General features: G+C 38.2%; 1 protein-coding gene across 1 annotated transcript in view; it reads left to right on the top strand.

Moving 5' to 3' along the window:
- Positions 1-23,013, top strand: part of PTAR1 (protein prenyltransferase alpha subunit repeat containing 1) — a 61,999-nt gene that overhangs the window by 33,973 nt on the left and 5,013 nt on the right. The window contains exons 7-9 of the mRNA XM_014589349.2: positions 8,597-8,701; positions 11,312-11,525; positions 21,721-22,025. Coding sequence (XP_014444835.1) covers positions 8,597-8,701; positions 11,312-11,525; positions 21,721-22,025 — 624 coding nt within the window. The remainder of the gene's footprint in view (positions 1-8,596; positions 8,702-11,311; positions 11,526-21,720; positions 22,026-23,013) is intronic.

Genomic DNA, 23,013 nt, shown 5'->3' with positions numbered 1-23,013 from the left:
CAACTTAGTCGTATTTCATCAGTTAGTTAGCAGTTGACTTTGGGCAAACCTTTATTTTATAGCATGTTAGTTTCTTTACCTATGGAGATTTGAATTAGATGAATTTGGGTTTTTTGTTTTGTTTTGTTTTTGAGAGTTTTTTGCTATAGGTTGCATCTGCTTGCCAAAAAGAGAGAGAGAGAGACAGAAAGCGAGAAATCACCCTCCAGAGGACATGGCCACACCGCAATCCCTTCTCCATTCTCCTCTCGGGATCTTGGGCATGCACACACACATGCCCAGCATGAGTTTAAGCCACCGGTTCCAGGACTTAAACCACGTTCGACTACATGAGAGTCTAGCAACATAGCCATTATGCCAACTGCTAGTGCTGAATTAGGTGAATTTGTTATGATTGTTTTGAAATTCAGTGTTTTCTTATTACATGTGGTTTGGCTTATGAAGGGAAATTACACTGTAAATATAACTTTAGTGATGTTTAAAGCAGTGAATCATAAAAATTATAACTAGTTTTTTATTACTTATTTATTACTATTAGTAGTGAAATTTTGTGCTAGGGTAGAAAGGTAACCTTGACTTATTAAAAAATTAATTGTGGATATTTGTTCTAGTAAATTCTTATTTGTATTAGTAAAGTTGACATGTGGAGACATAGGATCATGGGTATATTTTAAGCAAAAAACAAACATTTTTTGAAGTAATCTGCTCTTGCATATGAAATACTCGGCACTTTATGTTCATTGTTGGTGTATTTCCTTGGCAATAATCTTGGAAGGCATTGTATTGTTTTGACTGAAGTTTATGAACTGCTAAAAGATGGTATAATATACTTCTAGTTCAAGTTGTGGGTGTTGCAGTTCTAGGGAAATAAATAGGGGAAAGATTAAGTTTCTGAGCTGATCCCTTATGATTACAGTGAAAGATGCACATAGCTTAGCAATCCAGCTGGTTATTTAAAAAAATAATAATTTTTTTACTTTGAATTTGCTTTGAAAATTGATGAGTTACTTGATGAAAGAGATTGAGTTCATAATACCGTCCTATTTTTTCCATCAGTCTTTGAACTTTGAGTAAACAAAACATCTTCGAGCAGCTATGATAGCTGACACCAAGCTCCAAATGATGATTTGTGTCCTTTTCTCATTACTTTACTATTGATTTAAATTGGTAAGTTTATTTTATGCAGACTTGATACTTCAAACACTGTGCGCTTGGAAACCTTAAGTTATTGAACCCGTCTAAGACCATTTCCCCATCTGTTAAACTGAGATGGTGATATATTGAACTGTATGAAATTGTCATTTTTATAGATCAAAAATTGTTGAATCCCAGTACTCAGATTTTGGTTTCTAACACCATTCTCTAACAAAAGGAACTAAATTCCTTGGAGAAATAGCCAATTCTAGGAATAGTACAGGAAATACATAAAATGAACGTGGAACATCTTGTAGAGCCAAAAAGTAAGGCAGTACTTAGGAAGCAGTATGGTGCTGTCAGGGACACAGGGACCAAATGACGGAGCTTCCAGTGGCCAAAGTTGGAATGATTTGAACAACAAAATAATATTGAATTATACCACAAAGTATAAAATGGATATTCCTAAATTCATGCTGACATGAATGAATGAATGACAGGAGGCAATAGACAAATGTCTTACCATTTATCTAGATAAATACCCTTTACCTTTAGCAAGAGGAGCATATCTCCCTACTCTTAATTGTGGACTCTGGACTGAATCAGAAAATCTTAATGACTTCCTTCCAAAAAGTAGTGAAGAAATCTGATATACATTACCTCAGCAAGTAATCCGGGTCAACATCAGCAGTGATAAATCATGTTGATAGTAAATGCCCCTGATATGATGCTATGAAAATAGCACTTTATTTACCTCTGTGGTCCTCCTTCACAAAACTTAGAGCCCCAATCTAATGATGAGAAAAAGATCATTCAAAATACCTTACCACTGGGATGAGCAGCTGGCCTAATGGAATGTCATTGGACTCCCATGTAGTCGACCATGGTTCGAGTCCCGGACCCGGTTGCTAAAACTCAATGCTGGTCATGTGTGCGTGTGTGCCCAGGATCCCGAGAGGAGGATGAAGGAGAAGGGATTGCTGTGTGGCCATACCCCTGAGGGGTAATTTCTCACTTTGTCTCTCTGTCTCTCTCTGTCTTTTTGGTGAGTGCATGTGCCCTATAGCAAAAACCTCTCAAAAAAAAATTAAAATAAAATAAAAATAAAAACCTTATCACTGCTCTCTAAACTGTGCTTCAAAACTATCAAAAACAAGGTAAAAATGGGATCAGCAGATGGCATAATGGTTACATTGCTGTACTCCCACGTAGTCGACGGTGATTCCCGTCTTGGACCCACTGGCTTTAAACTCAGACTGGATGCCTGTGCGTGTGTGCCCAAAATCTCCAGAGGAGACTGGAGGAGAAGGGATTGCAGCGTGCCCCCCCGGGGGGGGGGTGATCTCTCACTTTCTGTCTTTCTGGTGAGTGCATGCACCCTCTACCAAACATCTCTCTTAAAAAATAAAAAAGCAAGAGGGACCAGCAGTTAGCGTAATGGCTGGGCTCTCATATAGTCGACTGTAGTTTGAGTCCTGGGCCCGGTGGCTTAAATTCACACCGGCCGCGTGTGCGTGCATACCCAAGATACTGAGAGGGGAATGGAGAAGGGATTGTGGTGTGGCCATCCCCCCTGAGGGGTGATTTCTTGCTTTCTGTCTGTCTGTCTGTCTCTGTCTGTCTGGAGAGCACACATGCCCTATAGCAAAAACCTTCCAAAAAATAATAATGAAATAAAAATTAAAAAGCAAGGCAAAAATTAAAGAGATTCCAAATAAAGTATGGACTTTCGGTAATAATACTAATACTGATTCATCAGTTTTGACAAATGAACCATAGTAATGTAAAACGTGAATTTTAGGAAAACTGGGTGTGCAGCATATTTGGGAATTCTCTGTATGATGTTTACAGTTTTTCAGTTAAATCTGAAAGTGTTATCAAATTAAAAGTTTATTAGAAGAAAAAAAAGAAAAAAGGTGGGATGTCGGCAATTTCAAATTGCTCATCCTAATGCTTATTTTACAGGATTGACATGAGGGTTAAATCACTTAGTACAGTGCCTGACCCAGGGGAAGTGTTTAATAGGTGATAGTTTTTAGGAGGATGACCATTATTATTATTTTCTTTATTTCATACAAAATAACTGAAGATCGAGGGGCATAGAAAGGTAACATTTGTTTATTTAGTATTTATTGTGTGCTCAATACTGAGCTAACCTGTGGTGAATTAGCGATGAACAAGATGTACATGACCCTTGTTCTCCTAAAAGTCTTAGAGTGATAGCAGAAGAAAAGTCTTAACTAATAGTTTGAGATGGAGGGAAGACAGAAACACTTTAAAAATAAACTTTGCAGACATATAAAAGCACAGCGTCTCATATAGAGGACGAAAGCACACCGCTCCCCTTGGTAACCCTGAAGGTATTTCCCTGAGTGCATTTTAGCTACTGGACCAGCTGATTTCCTAACAGTGAGCAGGAGTCTTAAAGGGAAAGTGATGCGGTTTTCATACACTCTACTCAGTCAGTAAGTGAAATATGTGACAAAGATGTAAAGGAGTAACATTTATTGTTTGAACAATCTTCTAAGTGGAAGATCTCATTCCTTTTAAAGTATGCTTTTGATTTTTTTTTTTTAAATTCTTCATTCTACTACCCTCTCTCACCTTTAAGAAATAGGAGCCCTCACATATTTCATCCCCAAACAAGGCTGCACATGTAGCATGGCATTGTTCCCGACCCTCTAATTCCAGGAAATACAGATGCCTCTTCCAGGTTTACCTTCCCCACATTTATTTAATGATTCTTGCCTTGTTTCTTTTTCCTCCATTACCAATTTACTGCTGTGAGTTTTAGCATGAAAATAGAAACTAGGCTTATTCAGGCTTATGCCTGAAAATAAAATCACCTCAAATTTAAGGCAGTACCCCATTTCCTGAATAAGAAAAATCTAAAAAGGTATCTTTAGGCTATTATCAATATATACGCTTTAAGGGGTGTACATGAAATGAGTAAATGCTTTCATGTAATATTTATTTCAAATTAGTTATATGTCTTTTTTTTTTTTTTTGGAGAGGTTTTTTTTACTACAGGTCACGTGCGCTCGCTAGAAAGACAGAGACAGAAAGCGAGAAATCAGCCCTCAAGGGGGATGGCCACGCTGCTGTCCCTTCTCCATTCTCCTCTTGGGATCTTGGGCATGCACGCACACACGCCCAGACCAAACCGCGGTTGGCTACATGGGAGTTCAGTGGCATAGCCATTACGCCAACTGCTGGTCTATTATATGTCTTTAAAATGAAATATTATATAAAATATTCTAATATTTAAATTCGTCATATTCCTGTTTACATTTCTTTAATCAATTTTATTAAAATCCCTCTCATGACTTATTGACATCAGTGACTGTTATCATCAGATCCACTTTTTTAAAGTTAATCTAGCAGTTTTCCAGAGTCCTTCATATTATGTCTAAGTGGCTTGAGCTGTATACAGCACGTTATTTTTGTTTTTTGTTTTTTTTTTTGGAGAGGTTTTTCACTACAGGGCGCGTGCGCTTGCCAGACAGACAGAGAGAGACATAGAGACAGAAAGCGAGAAATCACCCCCCAGGGGGGATGGTCATGCCGCAATCCCTTCTCCTCCATTCTCCTCTCGGGATCTTGGGCACGCACGCACACGCGCCCGGCGTAAGTTTTAAGCCACCGGGTCTGGGACGCGAACTGCGGTCAACTACGTGGGAGTCCAGCGACATAGCTGTTACGCTAACTGCTGGTCCCCCAGCACGTTTTGAATCCATGTATGACTAGAAATTTTATCTCAAGTCAGACTCCTGTTTCAATACATTAGAGCAATTGATTTTTACTAACTGCCAGACCCATATATATATATATATACACGTACACACACACACACACACACATATATACACACATATAATATAAATATATATATCATTTTTAAGATGGGGTCTCCTTGTATCATTACCCTCCTGCTCAGCCTCTTAGCTATAACTACAAGTGCACACTAGCACCACCTGGCTTTTATTTGGATTGGGTTTTGCTGTGGTGCCCAGGCCAGCCTCATGATCCTCCTCCCCAGTCTCCCTAAGGCACGAGAATTAGAGGCATACAGCACTGCACCGGCCTTGAGGTAAGACCAGGAAGTCAAACCTGGGCTTCCCATGTAGTCCCAGCCTGTAGAGCACATAGCATACACTGCATGCCGGTATTTCTTCTCAAAACAACTTGAGCTCTGTATTTCTTTCAAAACAGTCTTCAAAAAATTGTTTACAATGATATTCAGCCCTACAAATGTTAACATTCTTGTCCTCAGGGATGTTTACTTAATTTATATTAAAACTTTACATATTTTTAATGATTCTATCAACTGATCTGTTTAAGTGTATGTGTGGTGTGTCTGTGTGTATAAATTTATTGAGTTTGCTTTAGGCTGTCTTCCTAAAATACTCCTTTGTTGTTCAAAGTTAAAATATTATGAGAGTATCTTATCATTTTTTTTTTAAGTTTTGTTTTTATTTAATTCTTGAGAGAGAAAGGGAGAGACAGGTGCTCCCTGATAAGATCTTGCCATACTATGGTCCTCCTCAAGCTTCCAGCTGGCCAGGATCGTGTGTGCATGCGTCTGTGCTCAGCATGTTCAGGTCAGCCTTGAACGTTGAGCCTTAGAGGGGCTGCAGTATTATGCAGTATTACCCTAACGCCTGCCCCATCCAGAGAATAACCATAATTTAAGAAACTTCACAGGTCCTGAAAGCGACCATAATTTAAGAAACTTTGTACAGACCCAGTTTTAAGGTGACTCCTTAAGAAATTTTGACTGTTTCCCCTTATATGAGGAGATATATGGGAATAAAAGTGGGCAGTTACAAATAAGGAGAGGTCTTTATTAAATTTGAAATGGAGATAAAGCTTAATATAATAAATTCTTTAGTGACAGTTTTGAAACTTTAATGTGCATCACCTAAAAGGCTCATTAAAACAGATTGCTCGGGAACCAGCAGTTAGCGTAATGGCCATGACTCCCACGTAGTCGACCGTGGTTCGTGTCCCAGAGCCGGTGGCTTAAAACTCACACCGGGCGCATGTGCGTGCGTGCCCAAGATCCCGAGAGGAGAACGGAGGAGAAGGGATTGTGGCGTGACCATCCCCCCTGGGGAGTGATTTCTCGCTTTCTGTCTCTCTGTCTCTTTCTGTCTGTCTGGCGAGCGCACACGCCCTATAGTGAAAAAAAAACCTCTCAAAAAAAAAAAAAACAGATTGCTCTACCACCTCACTTTCTGATTCAGTGAGTATGGGTGAGACCTGAGAATATACATTTCTTGTAAATTCCAGATGATGCTGATGTTGTAGTCGCGAACTGCACTTTGAGAAGCACTACTCCACAAAGTAGTTAAAATACATAAAGTAGTCTTTTGCCTCCTTTCACTTCATAAGTATCCTGACTTATTTTATGAACAAAATGTTACTGATTTCAGACAATAGCTCTAATTCTATAAAAGCAGTTGGCTGTTGCATTAAAAAAATATGTAAAATAATATAAACGAATAGATTTCTGTTACACATATAATATTGTATAAATGAATATACTTTTATTATATATATGATATATAAGTGAATAAACTTCTTTAAAATATATATTTATATGTATATATTTTTTGTTTTTTTTAGAGAGAGATTTTTAATTCTATAGGGTAGGTGTGCTCGTTGGAGAAACAGAGACAGAAATTGAGAAATCACCCTCTCCTTCCTGGAGAGGGGAATAGCCACACTACAGTTCATTCTCCGTTTTCTTCTCAGAATTTTGGGCACGCACATACACACGCTCAGCATGAGTTTCAAGCTACTGGGTCCCAGACTCAAGCATTAAATATTTTTTAATGAAAAATATGTCTTCTTGTATATTGAAAGGAAAATTTAGTGAATTCATTCATTATAGTAACCATAAACCTTGTGGTTTACTTCAAATTATTTTATAAAGTTACTGACATAAATATGATTATAAAATTCACATACTTACTATCACTAGTATTTTCATTAAAAATAAGTTATTGTCTTTATCAAATAACAATTTAAAAATAGTACATTACTGTTGAAAGAAAATCTATTGTGGTATTTAGGAACTAAATCCATCTAAGTGTGAGTTTTAAGAGCTGAGCTCTAGTTTTGTTGGGCTTAAACTTCTATAAAATAACTAGATAAAACTTGCTACCACAAAGAACATTTTAAGATTAATACATATTGGCATATGATTTGATTTATTATAAAATAATAGATGCATTGAGACTTAATTAGGACTGTAAACAGTAGTGCTTATCAAAAGTTACCTTGGAAATTAAAAGTAAATTATATTAATCTGAGAGATAGATCTTGCATTATATTCTTTATGATTGCATTGAAGCTTTAGTTGGGCTTGAACATTTTTAAAACAACAAAATTGCTATTAGTTCTGTGGTTTGTATTTCAAAAAGTAATGGCCTAGTATATCAAAGATCATGCAAGTATTTCACCTCATAATACCTTTCTTGGAAATGTACCCTAAGTAATGGTAGAAAAGAAAGAAGTTATATTTTTTCTCTAATTCTTTTAGAGTAGCAAAAAGTTGGAAGTAATCTTAATGTCTAACCATGAAGAAAAAGGTCATTACCTAGCTACTGAATAAAAACTCATTTAACATGATTGGTATAATGATTTTACAGAACCATAGGAAAATTCTTAAAATAATGAGAGCAGGATAAAAAATTATGCATTAAAATATATATGTGTATAGGTAATAGTAAAAGGGAAAATTTTAGAATAAAAATAATCATTTCATTTGGGTACTGATTCAATGAGTGATTTTTTTCTCTTTTCTCTTCTATCTCAGTTATACTGTGTTTGTTGTATGTGGATTTGTTTTTTTCTGTATTAAACTAGACCATACATAGTCCTGTGTAGGAAGCTAGAACAATTCACTGGTATTAGATCTGTTCCACATGTACTGCTGTCAGATCGTATAACTTTTGGAAATAAAATAGACCAGAAAACCTGTTTGCACTCTCCCAAATATACCAGTTAAATGAAGTTTCACTGTCGATTAAATCTTCTCTTTCTCTTTCTTTGTTATTTTGAGAGTATGAGAATAAATTCTTGATTACTGGTGGTGACATTTATGGGAGTTTTATCTACCAACATCGTTGGATTTTGGTGTTTAATTTTTGGAAATTTGCTTCATAATGACATGAAAAAGTCATGCATATATGTCCTGCAGAGTCAGCCCCATGACCTGGCGGTTAAGGGAACCAATCTTGCATGGCTGACACTGGTTCGAATTCCAGCCCTGAAACTTGGAAGACACTAGGCACAGGTGCCTGCATATTCCAGATTTCAATAGGATAGAGAAGGAGGGGAGGCATTTTCTTGCACCCTCTGGCTTATAAACCAAAAAATAAATGAGAAAATAAAATAAAAGCCATGAGAATGTTTGAATAAAAGGCTAATGTTTTTAATTTTTTTTCTTTTACAGGAAGGAGCTAATCCTGTCTGGCACTTTAAATCCAATTAAGGACTTACATCTGGGAAAATTAGCCTTAACTAAGTTTCCAAAGAGTCCAGAAACATGGATTCACAGGTGTGGTTAATTTACATCATAGTATTCTTACTTAGTATACACAGTATGTGAGGCAGGGTTGCATACTGGTTCAGAGAATTAATTTTATTTTTTTTAGAGAGATTTTTGCTATAGGGCGTGTGCATTTGCTGGAGTGACAGAGAGACAGAGAATGAGAAATCACCCCTGGGGGGATGGCCACAGTGCAGTCTCCCCTTGGGATTTTGGGCACATGCGCACATGCACACTGTGTGTTTTAAGCCACCAGGTCTGGGACTCAAACCGCAGTTGACTACTGTGGGAGTCTAGTGATGTAACCACTATGCCATCTGCAGGTCCCAGTGCATGAATTTTAAAGTCAAGTAACCTATGTTGAAATCTAAAGGCTGTGACTTGCCCTGTGATTGTTCATGGGAAATTACTGATACTTTTCTGTTTTGTCATTTTTAAAATGCGAATAATAATCAATTTCAAAGAGTCAGTGGTTGAGTTTACATGAGGTAGTACATACAGACTCTACCACAGTTCATGCACTTACCGAATATTAGCTGTTTTTATTAATGTTCTAAAACAGTTGTGGAGATTGCATTTAGATACTCAACTATATTGAGCAACTTGGGTTTTCAAATGTATTTCGTTGTGTGGGGCTGCTTTGTAGTGTAATTGTTAAGGAAGTTGGATCCCACCTGGTTGAGCCCAGGCCCTGAGAGCTTGAAAAAGACACTAGGCGCATTGTGTGTGTACCTGAAATCCTGAAGGGAGGGAGAAATGGAGGGAAAAGATTGTGGCACAGCCATGACCCACCTGTGGGGGGTGGGGGGGGGCGGGGGGCAGTGAGTGCTTGTCTTGCTCACTTTCTCTCTCTCTTTCTCTTTTTCTCTCTGGCAAATGTATGCACGCCTATCAGTTAAACATAAATAAATGTGTTCATTTGTTTTTCCTGGAATAGCCACTCTTATTTGACCAAATTAGGGTGGTATGGGCTTGCTAGTTGGGATTAAAAGAGAAGTTGTTCTGAAGAAGTGTGTTTATTAAGCCACTCTAACTTTTCTTAAATCCTGGGCATTTTTAAGGCTAGAAATTGGGACAGTGGCCCTCATACAGGTATATGATTATGTGTATGGGGATTTGGCAAGGTGGTGGCAGGGGAAGGAAACTATTAAATATGCATCCATCACATGGGCTTGCTAGTTGGGATTAAAAGAGAAGTTGTTCTGAAGAAGTGTGTTTATTAAGCCACTCTAACTTTTCTTAAATCCTGGGCATTTTTAAGGCTAGAAATTGGGACAGTGGCCCTCATACAGGTATATGATTATGTGTATGGGGATTTGGCAAGGTGGTGGCAGGGGAAGGAAACTATTAAATATGCATCCATCATTTCATTGGCTTGTTTAATTTTTTATAAAGCAGTATTTTTTAAATAAAAATTTCCATTATTTAAAAATGAGAAAATGAGTTTTCTTAATTGCCTGTACCTTTGGGTTAGAAATTTTTAACTAAGAGAATGTTTTTCTATGAGGAAAATATTTGTGAATACTAAAGATATTAAGTAATTAGAAAAATTCTTGGAGCCCATAGATGGCTTAATGGTTATATTGCTGGACTCCCATGTAATCGTGGTGTAAAACTCGGACCAGTTGCTGGTGCGCGCACGTCCAAAGTCCCGAGAGGAGAATGGAGGAGCAGGAATTGTGGTGTGGCCATCCTCCCCCCACTGGAGGTGTTTCTCATTTTCTGTCTCTGTCTCTGGTGAGCGCATGTGTCCTATAGCAAAAATTACTCTTAAAAAATTAGAAACACTCTTTTAGTACTTTTTATTATTTATTTAATATTAAACAGACAAGAAAATCTGTGTATAAAGACATTTTAAAATTTCCTTGATGGTTTAAGTAATTTTGTACTTTTGTTTCCTTCCAGATTTTATGCTATAATATAAAAATTTTGCTTAATGGAAGTTGCTAAAATGAAGCTTATTTGCAAACAAACACATAGGGTGAGGCATGCACATGTAATTTAAGATGTAAAGTGTGACTCCTGATGTTTACCAGCCATTAATTAACACGCTCGCCACCACCACCATCTCACACACGCACAGCCGCACCAAGCAGTTGCCTTTGCCTTTCCTGGCCAAATGGGATTTTTGGGTTGTCATTTTGGAATTGATGACACACTCTTTTTGATGAATTTTTAAGTTTTTTCTTTCCTGTTTGTCTTTCCCCACCCCCATTTATGCTGCCAAATTTAATTATCTTCAGAAATAACAAACAGCAAACCCTTCTCATCTCCCCCAAAACAGGGATTTTATTTTAGATGGGGAAAATTTAGCATTTAAAAAAATTATTTTATTTAATTTTTTAAATCATTATTATAATTTTTTAATTTGCTGCAGGGCATGCACATTTACCAGAGAAAGGCAGAAAAAGAGAGAGAGAGGGAAAGTGAGAAAGCAAGCCACCAGGTCTGGGACTCGAACGGTGGTCAGCCATGTGGGAGTCCAGCACGTTAACCTCCATGCCATCTGCTGGTATCCAAATTGTGCATTTTCTGTGAGGGGAAATTAACAACATGGAAAACTGTGTTCATCTGGGTTCTGTTCTTTCCTCCTTGTCTTTCTACTCGCTACTTTAACAGGCGATGGGTGCTACAACAGCTAATTCAGGAAACCTCCTTGCCTTCCTTTGTGACCAAAGGAAACTCGGGCACAATTCCTGCAGAAAGGACGCAGAGACTAATACAAGAAGAGATGGAGGTCTGTGGTGAAGCAGCAGGGAGATACCCAAGCAACTACAATGCCTGGTCTCATCGCATCTGGGTTTTACAGCACCTGGCCAAGCTAGATGTCAAGGTAGGTTCTTAGTAGGTCTCCCTGGGCAGAATGCATGTCTGTCCATAAAATCTTCTGGTAGTAGTTCATCCTCAGAAGAGCTTTAAAGGAGTAAAGTAGAGGAACTAATGGCCTAAGAGCCCGAGAGTATCATAAGAGCTGATACCTCCAGGGAAACCCTGGTAATTAAAAAAAAGCTTACATTCCTCACCAGTACAGTTTGGGGACTCTTAAGACTCATACAGTTGTAGAACAAAGGCCGGTTTAACCAGTCAGGGAAGACTGAGCATAACTCACTATCCTAAAACAGGCAGAAATGATCAAGCCTTATAGAACTGGAGTTATTTCTGGTATCTCTGAGTCTGTGACATAGTGTGCTGAATCAGATGTCTTTCACAGTTTTCTCTCCTGGAAGAGGGATAGGGGTGGGAGGCAGAGACAGAAAATCACCCAGGTGTTTGAAACTTGGCCAAGCCTCTGTATTACCTGGGATTCCTAAATCCCATCCGAAGCCTACTAAATCAGAATGAGGGTGGGATCTTGAGAGCAGTAGTTCCTGCAAGCTCAGGGGGTTATTTGGATGCAGAACCAGGTTGGAAATGCTCGTAGCCTAATCCTTTCAGTTTAGAAGTGAGTTGAAGATTTGCAGAGAATTTTGATGGCTTAGATTAGCAGCGATTACTCCACTCACTATTCATCAGAATGAGAGCCAGGCATCCCTTGTGCGCCCCCATATATGTCACCGTCTCATTTTTTCCCTTCTCTCTGTGTGGTGTCACTGCCATAACAATCGATGGTACTCCTGTAAAAATGTTTGATTCCCAGGCTTTGGGACAGTTAGAAAAGTTCAGGTTGAAGGTCAGAGTACCCCAAGTGGCATATTTGGATTAGTGGATTAGGAAACATTTGTCATTTTAATCTACCACTCCCCTCTTCCTACATCCCCCTTTGCAGGTTTCATCTTTGCTCTTTGATTCCTAGCCAGAAAATTCTCCAGGACAACTCCAGGTTATAACTTCCAGGAGTTTTTAAGCAACCAATTCTATAAGAATAAGTAGCCTTTCCCTCCTAGCTCATATGGCTTTGAGTTTTAGGAGAAGAGGCTGCTTAATGGAGAAAAAAAGCAAAGGTTTAGAATCACATAGGCCTGGGTTCAGATTCTGCCCCTATCAGCTCTGTGTGGAAAGTAAGGCTTTGATGTTTTCATTTATAAAACTTACTGTCTGCCTCAGTAGGTTACTGTGACAGTAACTTGAGTTGTTACACGTTAATAGATGCTTGCTGAATTTTAGTACCTTTCTCCGCTTCCCGATAGATAGAAAGTTTTAGTGGAATTGGCATCCAGTTTGCTTGATTGAAGTTATTCATGAAAAAGTAGTGAAGTCCTGTCATTCCCAGCCACTGTCTTATATATTGGCAGTAAAGACAAAGATCTTGCTCTCTGCAAATTGAAAATGTAGTTGAGGAAGCAAACTAGCAACTACAAAGCAGTGTGATACTTGTGGGAACTGAGGAAAGCTCAGGGTTCAATGTGAACATGGAGAAATGGCTCTTCATCCAGGCTAGGCTTGTTGGAAATAAGTGGCAGGGGGAGGATCGATGCAGTCTGAGTGTGGACGACTATGTGCAGGTTACCTGGGGGAGTGTTTTAGAGCTGGTCATCTTATCTGCACGGCCTGGTATTGTGGGGGTAGATGGGAATAGAAAGGAAGGCAGAGTCCAGGTGGACTAAGAGGTCTTTGGAAACATTCCTGCCATGATATGGACCTTTGCAGTGGCATTCCATAGAACCAGGAACTAGGGGCCAGGGTGAAATTCTTGGTTATACAATGCCAACTGATGTTAAAGATGACACCTCATTAGTGGTGTGTTGGCTCAGCTGCCTGGGCTTACACTGTGTGAGTCGTCTTTATCTGTCTCAGTGGACACTCACTGTTTTTCCATAAGCACCACCTCTACAGCTTTTCTTACTTCTGTTATTAATGAAGAGTGTGTGAATTTGCAAAATCCTCTTACTATTCTTTTTTGTTTGTTTTCTGTTTGTTTGTTTTTTCTTTTTTTTTTGGAGAAGTTTTTTGCCATAGGGTGTGTGCGCTCGCCAGACAGAGAGACAGAAAACAAGAAATCACTCCCCGGGGGGGTGGCCACGCTGCAATCCCTTCTCCTCCATTCTCCTCTCGGGACCTTGGGCACGGACACACACACGCCTGGCGTGAGTTTTAAGCCACCAGGTCCAAGACGCGAACCACGGTAGACTACGTGGGAGTCCAGTGACTTAGCCATTACACTAACTACTGGTCCCAAAAATCCTCTTACTATTCTTATAAGCCACTGGGCCCAGCTAGGATAAGGTGCTCTACTATTCTTTTGTCTGATGGAAGTAATCATGAAAGTACCAGTAGCCTAGACCAGCTTAAAGGTATATATGAAATTAACTGGCATTTTTTTAATTTAGAAAATCAAAAATAATTTTTTTAAAGTACCAGTATGCAGTAATGGTAAGGTATAAACATGTGCATTGTTTAAATTGTCATAATCTTACTGAAAGGCAGCAGGGCAGCATTTATCAAACTGTTAAAAAAAAAAAAAAAGAAGAAGAAGAAGAGGGTGTTGACTTAGTGGCACGAATTTATAAGGTGCTGTGCTCTGCAAGGTGGAACCACATGAGAGCCCAGGTTTGATTCCCATTCCAACCTAAAGGCCAGGTGTGGTGTTGTGGGCCTGTAATCCCAGTGACCTGGAGGCTAAGGCAGGAGGATCGTGAGCTCAAAGCTGGCCTGGGCAATGTAGCAAAACCTTCTCTTTAAAAAAGGTGATGAGGAAGTAGGGCCGGTCCTATAGCCTAGTGGTTAAGGGCGCTGGATCCCACGTGATCAACTGAGGTTTACATCTCAGCCCCAGCAGCTTGAAAAACAGATCAGGTGTGTGTGCATGCATGCTTAAAACCCTAACAGGATGGAGAAATGAAGGAGGAGACCAGTTTGACCACGCCCCATTGCGGGGTGTCTTCTCTCTTACTGTTTCTCCATCTCTCTCTGGCCAGTGGATGTACCCTATGGTGATTTAAAAAAAAAAAAGAGAGAGAGAGAGAGAGAGTCTTGTCTTTAATGGTTCTGCTTCTAAGAATTCATCCTAAAGAAACAGTGGGAGATGTATTGTACCATGGTGTAATGATAACAGGCTCCCCTTGCTGGTCATACCACTAATTTCCTGTGTAGCCTGGAAGAAGTTACCAAGCCTCCCTAACTTTCAATTTCCTGGTCTGTAAAACTGCCATGATGATAATTCTTATCAAGTAATACAGATTGAATGGGAGGCTCCGTATAAAGTGGCTACCACAGTGCTCTTACTAAGTGCGTAATAAACACTGGCTGTCACCTATGAAAGTTTGATGTATAGAAGTAGCATTTATAACGACAGACTGGAAAGAATCTGACCCTTCAATAGAGAGGGGTTATATTACAATCCATCACACATTAGAATATTTTGTTGCTACTAAAACATATGTTTTAAAAGATTAAAGAAAAACATTTGTAATAGGTTAAGGATATAAAACTAAGTATGAGGCATATGTCATAATAATTTTTGGTATATTTATTTAGCCTTGAATGAGACAGCCAGCTCTTTAAAGTGTTTGGAATAGTGCCTGGCACATACTGAGAACTCAGTGGGTAGTTATATGTATGGATATGCAGTGTCATTATGGGTTCTTTTTTTTTCTTAATAATCATGTTCTCGTTTTCTAGTCAGGGAAAAAAGGTTAGAGAATAAAGAATGGTAAATAGTGCTATAGAGTAGAATTATGAGACTAATTTTTAATTTTATGTTCCTTTTGATATTGTATATTTAAATTAACATGTATTTAAGTAAAGTTTAAAATATTCTAGAGGGTAGGGTAGGAGGAAAAACTCTGAGTTGAACAGAGCTTACTATTATTAGCTAATTACTAGTCAATATGGTGTCACCTGAAAGAGCACTCAGGTTCATTTCTCCAAAAAAGATATACAAATGGCCAATAAGGACATGGAAAGATATTCAGCATCATTAGCCATTAGGGTAACGCAGACCAAACCCACAGTGAATGAGATACCACTTCGTACCACCTAGGACGGCTAAAATGAAAAAGACAGTCAATAGGAAGAGTTGATGAGACGGGAAAAATACAAATCCTTATATATATATGGCTGGCAGGAGTGTAAAATGACACAGTCACTGTGGGAAATGGTTTGGGATTTCCTCAAGTAATCTAGTATAGAATTACTGATATGTTTGATCCTGCAGTTCCACTCCTAGGCATAGACCCAAGAGAATTGAAACGTGCTTATACTAAAACTTGTATAAGAATGTTTCAGCCATGTTACTCATAATGAAAATAGGACCACAGCCCAGATATCATCGTCTGAAAAATGGATGAAACAGAATGTAGTTTATCCATAAAATGGAATATTGGGTATGAAAAAGGAATGACATGTTGGTACATGCTGTAACATGGACAAGCTTGAATGCATACTGGTTGAAAGCAGTCAGACAAAAAGTATGTTAGGAATATGCTAAGCAGAATCGTGGGTGCTGGAGTCTTGGGAAGAGGGAATGGGGGAGTCATGAGAATGGGGTTTTCTCATGGGGTGATAAAAATGTTTGAAAGTAGATAGTGATAACAATGACAGCACAACTCTGTGAATATGCTAAAAATCATTGGTTTATCTTTCAACTTCAAAAATTGATTCTAAAGTTTATTAGAATAACACTTTAAAATAGCTAAGAAATTGCTGAAGTAAAAGAAAAATACCATTAGACATTTATTAATTAAGACAATAATTAAATCTATGGTACTGTTTCAAAAATAGACTAAGTAGTGGCAGAGAATATAAAGTCCAGAAATAAATCTGAACACATTATTTGTACAGATTTTATTAATTATGAATATGGCATTTCATGTAATTAGAGAAATAATTTTTTGTTCAGTTTGTGAGACTGGTAAAATTGACTTTATAGAAAATTATTGTTAGGTTTTTAATCTTATATTACCAAATTGAAGTAAATGGAATAAAAGTATAATGAAGGAAAAAAGAGACCCAGAAGTCCTGATGCTAAGTGAAGTAAGCCAGGCACAGAAAACTAAAACCTCATGATCCCACTTATACGTAGAATGTAGAATCTACAAAAGTTGAACTCATAAAACCAGGGATTAGAGTGATGGTTGCAGAGTGGTGGGGGAAGGGAAGAGGCTGGTCAAAGAGTACTTGAATGAGTAAGTTCTGGAGATCCATTGTATGGTATGACACCTGTAGTTAATAATAATGTATATTTTTAAATTACTGAGAGAGTAAATCAGAAATGTTCTCACCAGACACACAAAAAAGGTAACTGTGAGGTGGTGGGTATGTTAATTAGCTTGATTATGGTAATCATTTCACAGTATGTATATATGTCAAAACATTGTATTGTACACTACCAGTAATTTTTTTTTTTTAGTCAACGATAGCCTCACTAAACTTGTGGTAAAAAAAGAATTTTACAAAACAATTGGAAAACTATATTGATAAAAATATTTACAGTGTACATGACACATAGAGACTTAGTATCTATAATATGTAAAGGTCTTTTACAAATCCATGAGAAAAATATTCACAGCTAGTGAATTTATTTACTAGGAAACAGTAAGCAATTAGGCGTGAACAAAGGAAAAATAAGTATGTAAAAATATTTAGTTTTAATTAAGCAAATGTAAATTAAAATAAAGCATGATTTTTCACTTAGTAAATTAGTGAAGATTGAAGTATTGACAAGGAATTTAATATGTACTTCCAGTACTGTAAGTAACATAGGCTCTTTGGAGGACACTGCAGCAGTGTGTGTCAAGAACCTTACAAAATGTTTCTCTTTGTTTTAGCAAGTATACTTCTAGAAATCTCTCCTGAATAAATTAGATTTTTAAATTACATGTGTAATTAATTAGATTACACATAGAATTTTTTATATAAAAATGTTACTTATACAGGAATGGAAGCATAAGGGAATGGTTGGTTATATGAGAGTTAAAAATTATTATAGCGTACTACTTACTGCCATAGTAATATGTTTATAATTTAAGTGGAATAAAATCAGTATAAAAGAGCATCCAGAGGCCAACCGTGTGGTGTGGTGGTTGGGGTGGCTGGATCCCACGTGTCTAACAGTGCAGTATGAGTCCTGGACCCAGTGACTTGAGAGACATGTGGGGTGTGTGTGCATGTGTGCCCAGGATCCCAAGAGGAGAAAGGAGAAGAGGGGATTATGATGTGGCCACCACTTCTGGAGGTGATTTTGCACTTTGTCATAGGCATACATGCCCTATAACAGCCCCCTCTCCCCCCAAAAAAAGTAGTCCAAACTTAGGTTAAAAACAAGTTTTGTGCATATGCATGCCTAGAAAAAAAGCCTTATAGATTAGTTATGTGCCAGAATGTTAACATAGTGATCTCTGGCTTATAGGATAATGGGTGATTTTTGTTACCTTTTTCGTATTGTTCTACATCATTGGTATTTTCTATAATAATCATTTTGTATCACATTTTTTTTAAAGAGATTTTTGCTGTAGGGTGAGTGTGCTGGCTGGAGAGACAGAAAGAAAGTGAGCTCCCAGGGGAATGACCACACTGCAGTCCCTTCTCCATTCTCCTCTCAGAATTTCGGGCACACACATATGTGCCCGGTGGGGGTTTTAGATCACCAGGTTCAGGACTTGAACTGCGGTTGACTACATGGAAGTCCAGTGACATAACCATTACGCTATCTGCTGGTCCCGTTTTATATCACTTTTATAATCAGAATGACCACATGTTATTCTTAAAAATTATAGAATGTGAATTTTCATTACTTTTTCATTTTAAACCCTTTTCCCCTGTTTCATAATTGTGCACCTGTCGTTTTCTGCTAGTTTGTTTCATATGGAATTGGAAAAGAATTAGGATATTTAAGGTACATCATATGAAGGTCATTTATTCTTTCAGCATCTTACATTTAAGCCACGTGTTTATATTGTGTTTTTAACATCATTTAAAAATAATTTTTTTTGGCCTCTGCCTGTATCTGTGTAACTTTCTATTTTAATAAGAAAATGCCCTGATATTCTTTTTAGAGTTTCTTCTTTAGTTTATTATGTATCTTTATAATTTAGTGAAAATTACATAGATTTTTCATAAAAAGTTTTGAGTTTTTTATTTATTTATTTTTTTTGGAGAGATTTTGCTATCGGGCCTATACATTCACCAGGAAGGCCGAGACAGAGAGACAGAAAGCGAGAAATCACCTCTCATGGGGGATGGCCACACTGCAATCCCTTCTCCTCCACTCTCCTCTCGGGATCTTGGGTACGCATGCACACATGCTCAGCGTGAGTTTAAGCCACTGGGTCTGGGACTGGAACAGCGGTCAACTACATGGGAGTCCAGTGACATAGCCATTATGCCAACTGCTGGTCCCGAGTTTGAGTTTTGTTTTTTTTCTTAGAGATTTTTGGTATAGGATGCGTGCGCTTGCCAGAAAGACAGAAAACAAGAAATCACCCTCCAGGGGGGATGACCATGCCTCAATTCCTTCTCCATTCTCTTCAGGGGATCTTGGGCACGCACACACACGCGCCCGGTATGAATTTAAGCCACCAAGTCTGGGACTCAAACCACGGTCGACTACATGAGAGTTCAGCGACATAGCCATTATGCCAACTGCTGGTCTCAAGTTTGTTTTTTTTTTTTTTTTAAGAGATTGATTTTGTTGAAAACCTTTCATATATGTGCTATTTTTGCCTCAAAACTAAATAATGAATTTGAATTTTTATACATAGAAATACCCAGTAAGAAATAATCTAAAGATTTTCATGTGGTATAAGATCATTTTAAATAAGTAGGGTATTGTGTTTAACCCATATTAAGAAGCTGTACCTGAGCCAGCCCCATAGCCTAGTGGTTAAGAGAAACAGGATCATACGTGAGTGACCGCGATTCATATCCTGGTCCTGGTGGCTTGAAAAACATGCTGAGTATGTGTGCATCCAGAATCCCAGCAGGACTGAGAAATGGAGGAGAAGGGATTACGATGTAACCATGCCATGTTAGAGAATACTTTCTCCCTTTTCCCTTCTCTCTGTCTCTGGTGAATGCACATACCCTCTGGCAACTTAAAAGAAAAAGAAAGAAACTATACCAAAATTACAAAGCTGCCGTGTTATAGCCTAAATGTCCTGCAGGTTAACTCTTCAAAAATGTAGTAACTTCAGATTGTCTTTTAAGTAGAAGCTCACCTAGTGCTGTTTATACTCACCTTTTAAAACCAAATAAACAGTCTGGCTTTCCATTTCTCCCATACCTAGCAGCTGTCTAGCCTCTGGAATAAATTAAGGTGCTCTGAATTAACTTAGTAGAGTTTTAAGGTCTTTAAAGTATTTCACTGATAAAACTTGACTATTCTGCTGAAGGTAATCTTTATTCCTTAGAACTTGTCACTTCATTAAGTTGTTCATTTATTTATTTATTCTTGAAGTATTTATGTACCCACTCTGATGCCAGTAGGTATAGGGAGATGGAAACTTTAGAAATGAAGAAATAGGGACCAGCAGTTAGCGTAATGGCCATGCCGCTGGACTCCCATGTAGTCGACCACGATTCGAGTCCTGGACCCGGTGACTTAAACTCACACCGGGCTCATGTGCGTGTGTGCCCAAGATCCCAAGAGGAGAATGGAGGAGAAGGGATTGTGGCGTGGCCATCTCCCCTGGGGGGTGATTTCTCTCTTTCTGTCTGTCTGGTGCTCACGTGCCCTATAGCAAAAAAAGAAAAAAAGAAATGAAGAAATATCTTAAAGCACTTGCAGACTTCAGTGGGAATGAAGCGATATGCAGAGAGTTCTTTAATATGTGTGATGGAACACACAAGTACTATAAGGCTCAGAAGAGGGAATGAACGACTTCTAGGGAGGGAAGGGGGTGTGAGAAATGGAGAGGGAATTGTGGTAGGTAGTAGGCATTTGCGAGACCCTTGCCAGGCAGGCAGAAATTTGGCATTCTGCTATCTGTATTGTTCACTTTTCACAAGAGTATATCTTTTTTCCCTTAGTTGATCTAAAAGTCTGTTTTTTTTCTTTTTCTTTTCTTTTTTTTTTAGAGGTTTTTGCTATAGGGCATATGTGCTTGCCAGAAAGACAGAGACAGACAGACAGAAAGTGAGAAATCACCCCCCAGGGGGATGGCCACGCCACAATCCCTTCTCCTCCATTCTCCTCTCAGGATCTTGGGCACACACGCACACATGCCCGGCATGAGTTCTAAGCCACCGGGTCCGGGACACGAACCACGGTCGACTATGTGGAAGTCCAGGAACATAGCCATTACGCATCTGCTGGTCCCTGATCTAAAAGTCTTTCTGATGGAACATGGTAGGCCCTTGATACACCTTTCACTGATCAAAAACCATTTACGTTTGCTACCTTTTCATAATTCTACCAAATACTTTTTTTTCCATGAATGCTTCTTGCATTTATACCATTTGTAATCCATTAGTTTGCAGGTTGGTAATATAAAGATTTGAACAATTTGCTGCTGGATTTTATTTCACCTATTTAAAAAACCCACTTACTGATTTTCACTGAGTTTGAGATGAGTAGTGAAAGTTGTGATCTCTTGAAAAATCCTTTTATTCATGAATCGTGTTTTTGTACTACGCCTTTATAATTAAGTATTGAACAAAACAGACATGGTCTCCATGTTCACGGCATTACATTGAACAAATGATTTCACTGTTCTGTTGTTAAACAAATAAGTTAACAATCATTAAATGTAGAAGAATCTTTAACCTCTGAGTTTACATTTTTTTCCCTCTCACATTAGCATTCCTTGAAAATGAACTCCCTGATATTCATCCTTATCTTAGACTTTGGCTTTTCTCTGTATGTGCTAATCAGAATATGATTAGTCAAGGTCCAGGGAAAGAATGACAAATAGTTCCTTAAATTTTGTGTTTTTTAAAAGAAAATTCTTCTGTCATTTATAAGAGAAAGGGGAAATTCCCATGTTCTGAGCTTCATAAGTAACAGTACTGTGGTGGGCATTGTATATGAATACTGGTGGGACCAATGATGTCAGAAAAGCAAGGGATGAATTAAAGAGAAATTGAGGCATTAATGGAGAAAGAAAAACTTTTAAGAATTCCTCTTTTCACTTCCCTTTTTTTATTCCTATAAGATTCTTCTTGATGAACTATCCTCTACTAAACATTGGGCGTCCATGCATGTTTCAGACCACAGTGGATTTCACTACCGCCAGTTTTTGTTAAAGTCTTTGATTAGTCAAACTGTGGTAGACAGTTCTTTATTGGAGCAAAACCACTTGAGAAGTGAGCCAGCCCTAGTTCTTCCAAAAGATGAAGAGGCAGCAGCTTCAACAGAGGAATCAAGGATAAATCTTCCTCATCTTCTAGAAGAAGAAGTTGAATTCAGCACTGATCTTATTGATTCCTACCCAGGACATGAAACCCTTTGGTGTCATAGGTAAGAGAAGGGAAACTTTATTTCCTGAATGAAACTGCATGTCCTTATGAGAGCTGCAGGTGGTGGTATTTCTGACTTCTACCAGCATGGTTAAATATGGCCATCTGGCTGTGTGGCTTTGCCCGAGTAAGAAAGCATCATCCTCATTAATACGAGGTTCCTCACGCAGATCTTTGCCTATGGCTTATGACATTGATACTGAATTTTGCACAACAGGATGGGGGATGGAAACGAATATTTAAAATTAATTAAATATCTTGATTTAAGAGTTTAGTGGGAATGAAGAAATGTACGAAAAAATTTTAATGTATATGATGAAGCACACCATGGAAGTTCAGAAGAGCAAATGATTTTTCTAAGGAAGACAGGAGTATGAGAAGTGAAGGGGGGATTGTAGTTTAGAAGAAGGTGTTTATTAGGCTTACTTCTACAATAAAACAAGAAATACAAGTAAAACAAATTTCTGGCCTCTTTGTGATTCTGATATTTAGCATAACTAGTATGGAGCACTACATTCTAATTTTTCTTTTTAAAGTGAAATCTAATAACATGCTGATGCACAGTCAGAGTTGAGACTATTGATTGATCCTTGAAAATAAGATAAACATTTTTCTAACACTCCTCAAATTAACTTACTTTAAGTGTAGTCACTGGATATTATTTATTTAAAATGAAATGTAGGGGCCAGCAGATGGCATGTTTTATAAGATGCTGGACTTTCATATGGTCTGCCACAGCTTGAGTCCCAGACCCAATTTTCTCGGCTTGAAAATCACAACCAGGCACGTGTGCATAGGTGCCCAAAATCCCAGGAGGAGAATGAAGGAGAAGGGATTGTGGCATGGCCATCCTCCCTGCTGGGAGAGGTGATAGCTTAACTTTCCCTCTCACTGTCTCTCTGTCTGTGGTAAGCACATGCTCCCTGTGACAGAAACCTACAAGTAAATGAAATGAAAGAATTTATCTTTGGGAGGGTAAAGGCCAGTAG

Source organism: Tupaia chinensis, unplaced genomic scaffold (assembly GCF_000334495.1).
Source record: "Tupaia chinensis unplaced genomic scaffold, TupChi_1.0 Scaffold000354_1, whole genome shotgun sequence".
NCBI classification, from domain to species: Eukaryota; Metazoa; Chordata; class Mammalia; order Scandentia; family Tupaiidae; genus Tupaia; species Tupaia belangeri.
This window is presented reverse-complemented; position numbering and strand designations above follow the sequence as displayed.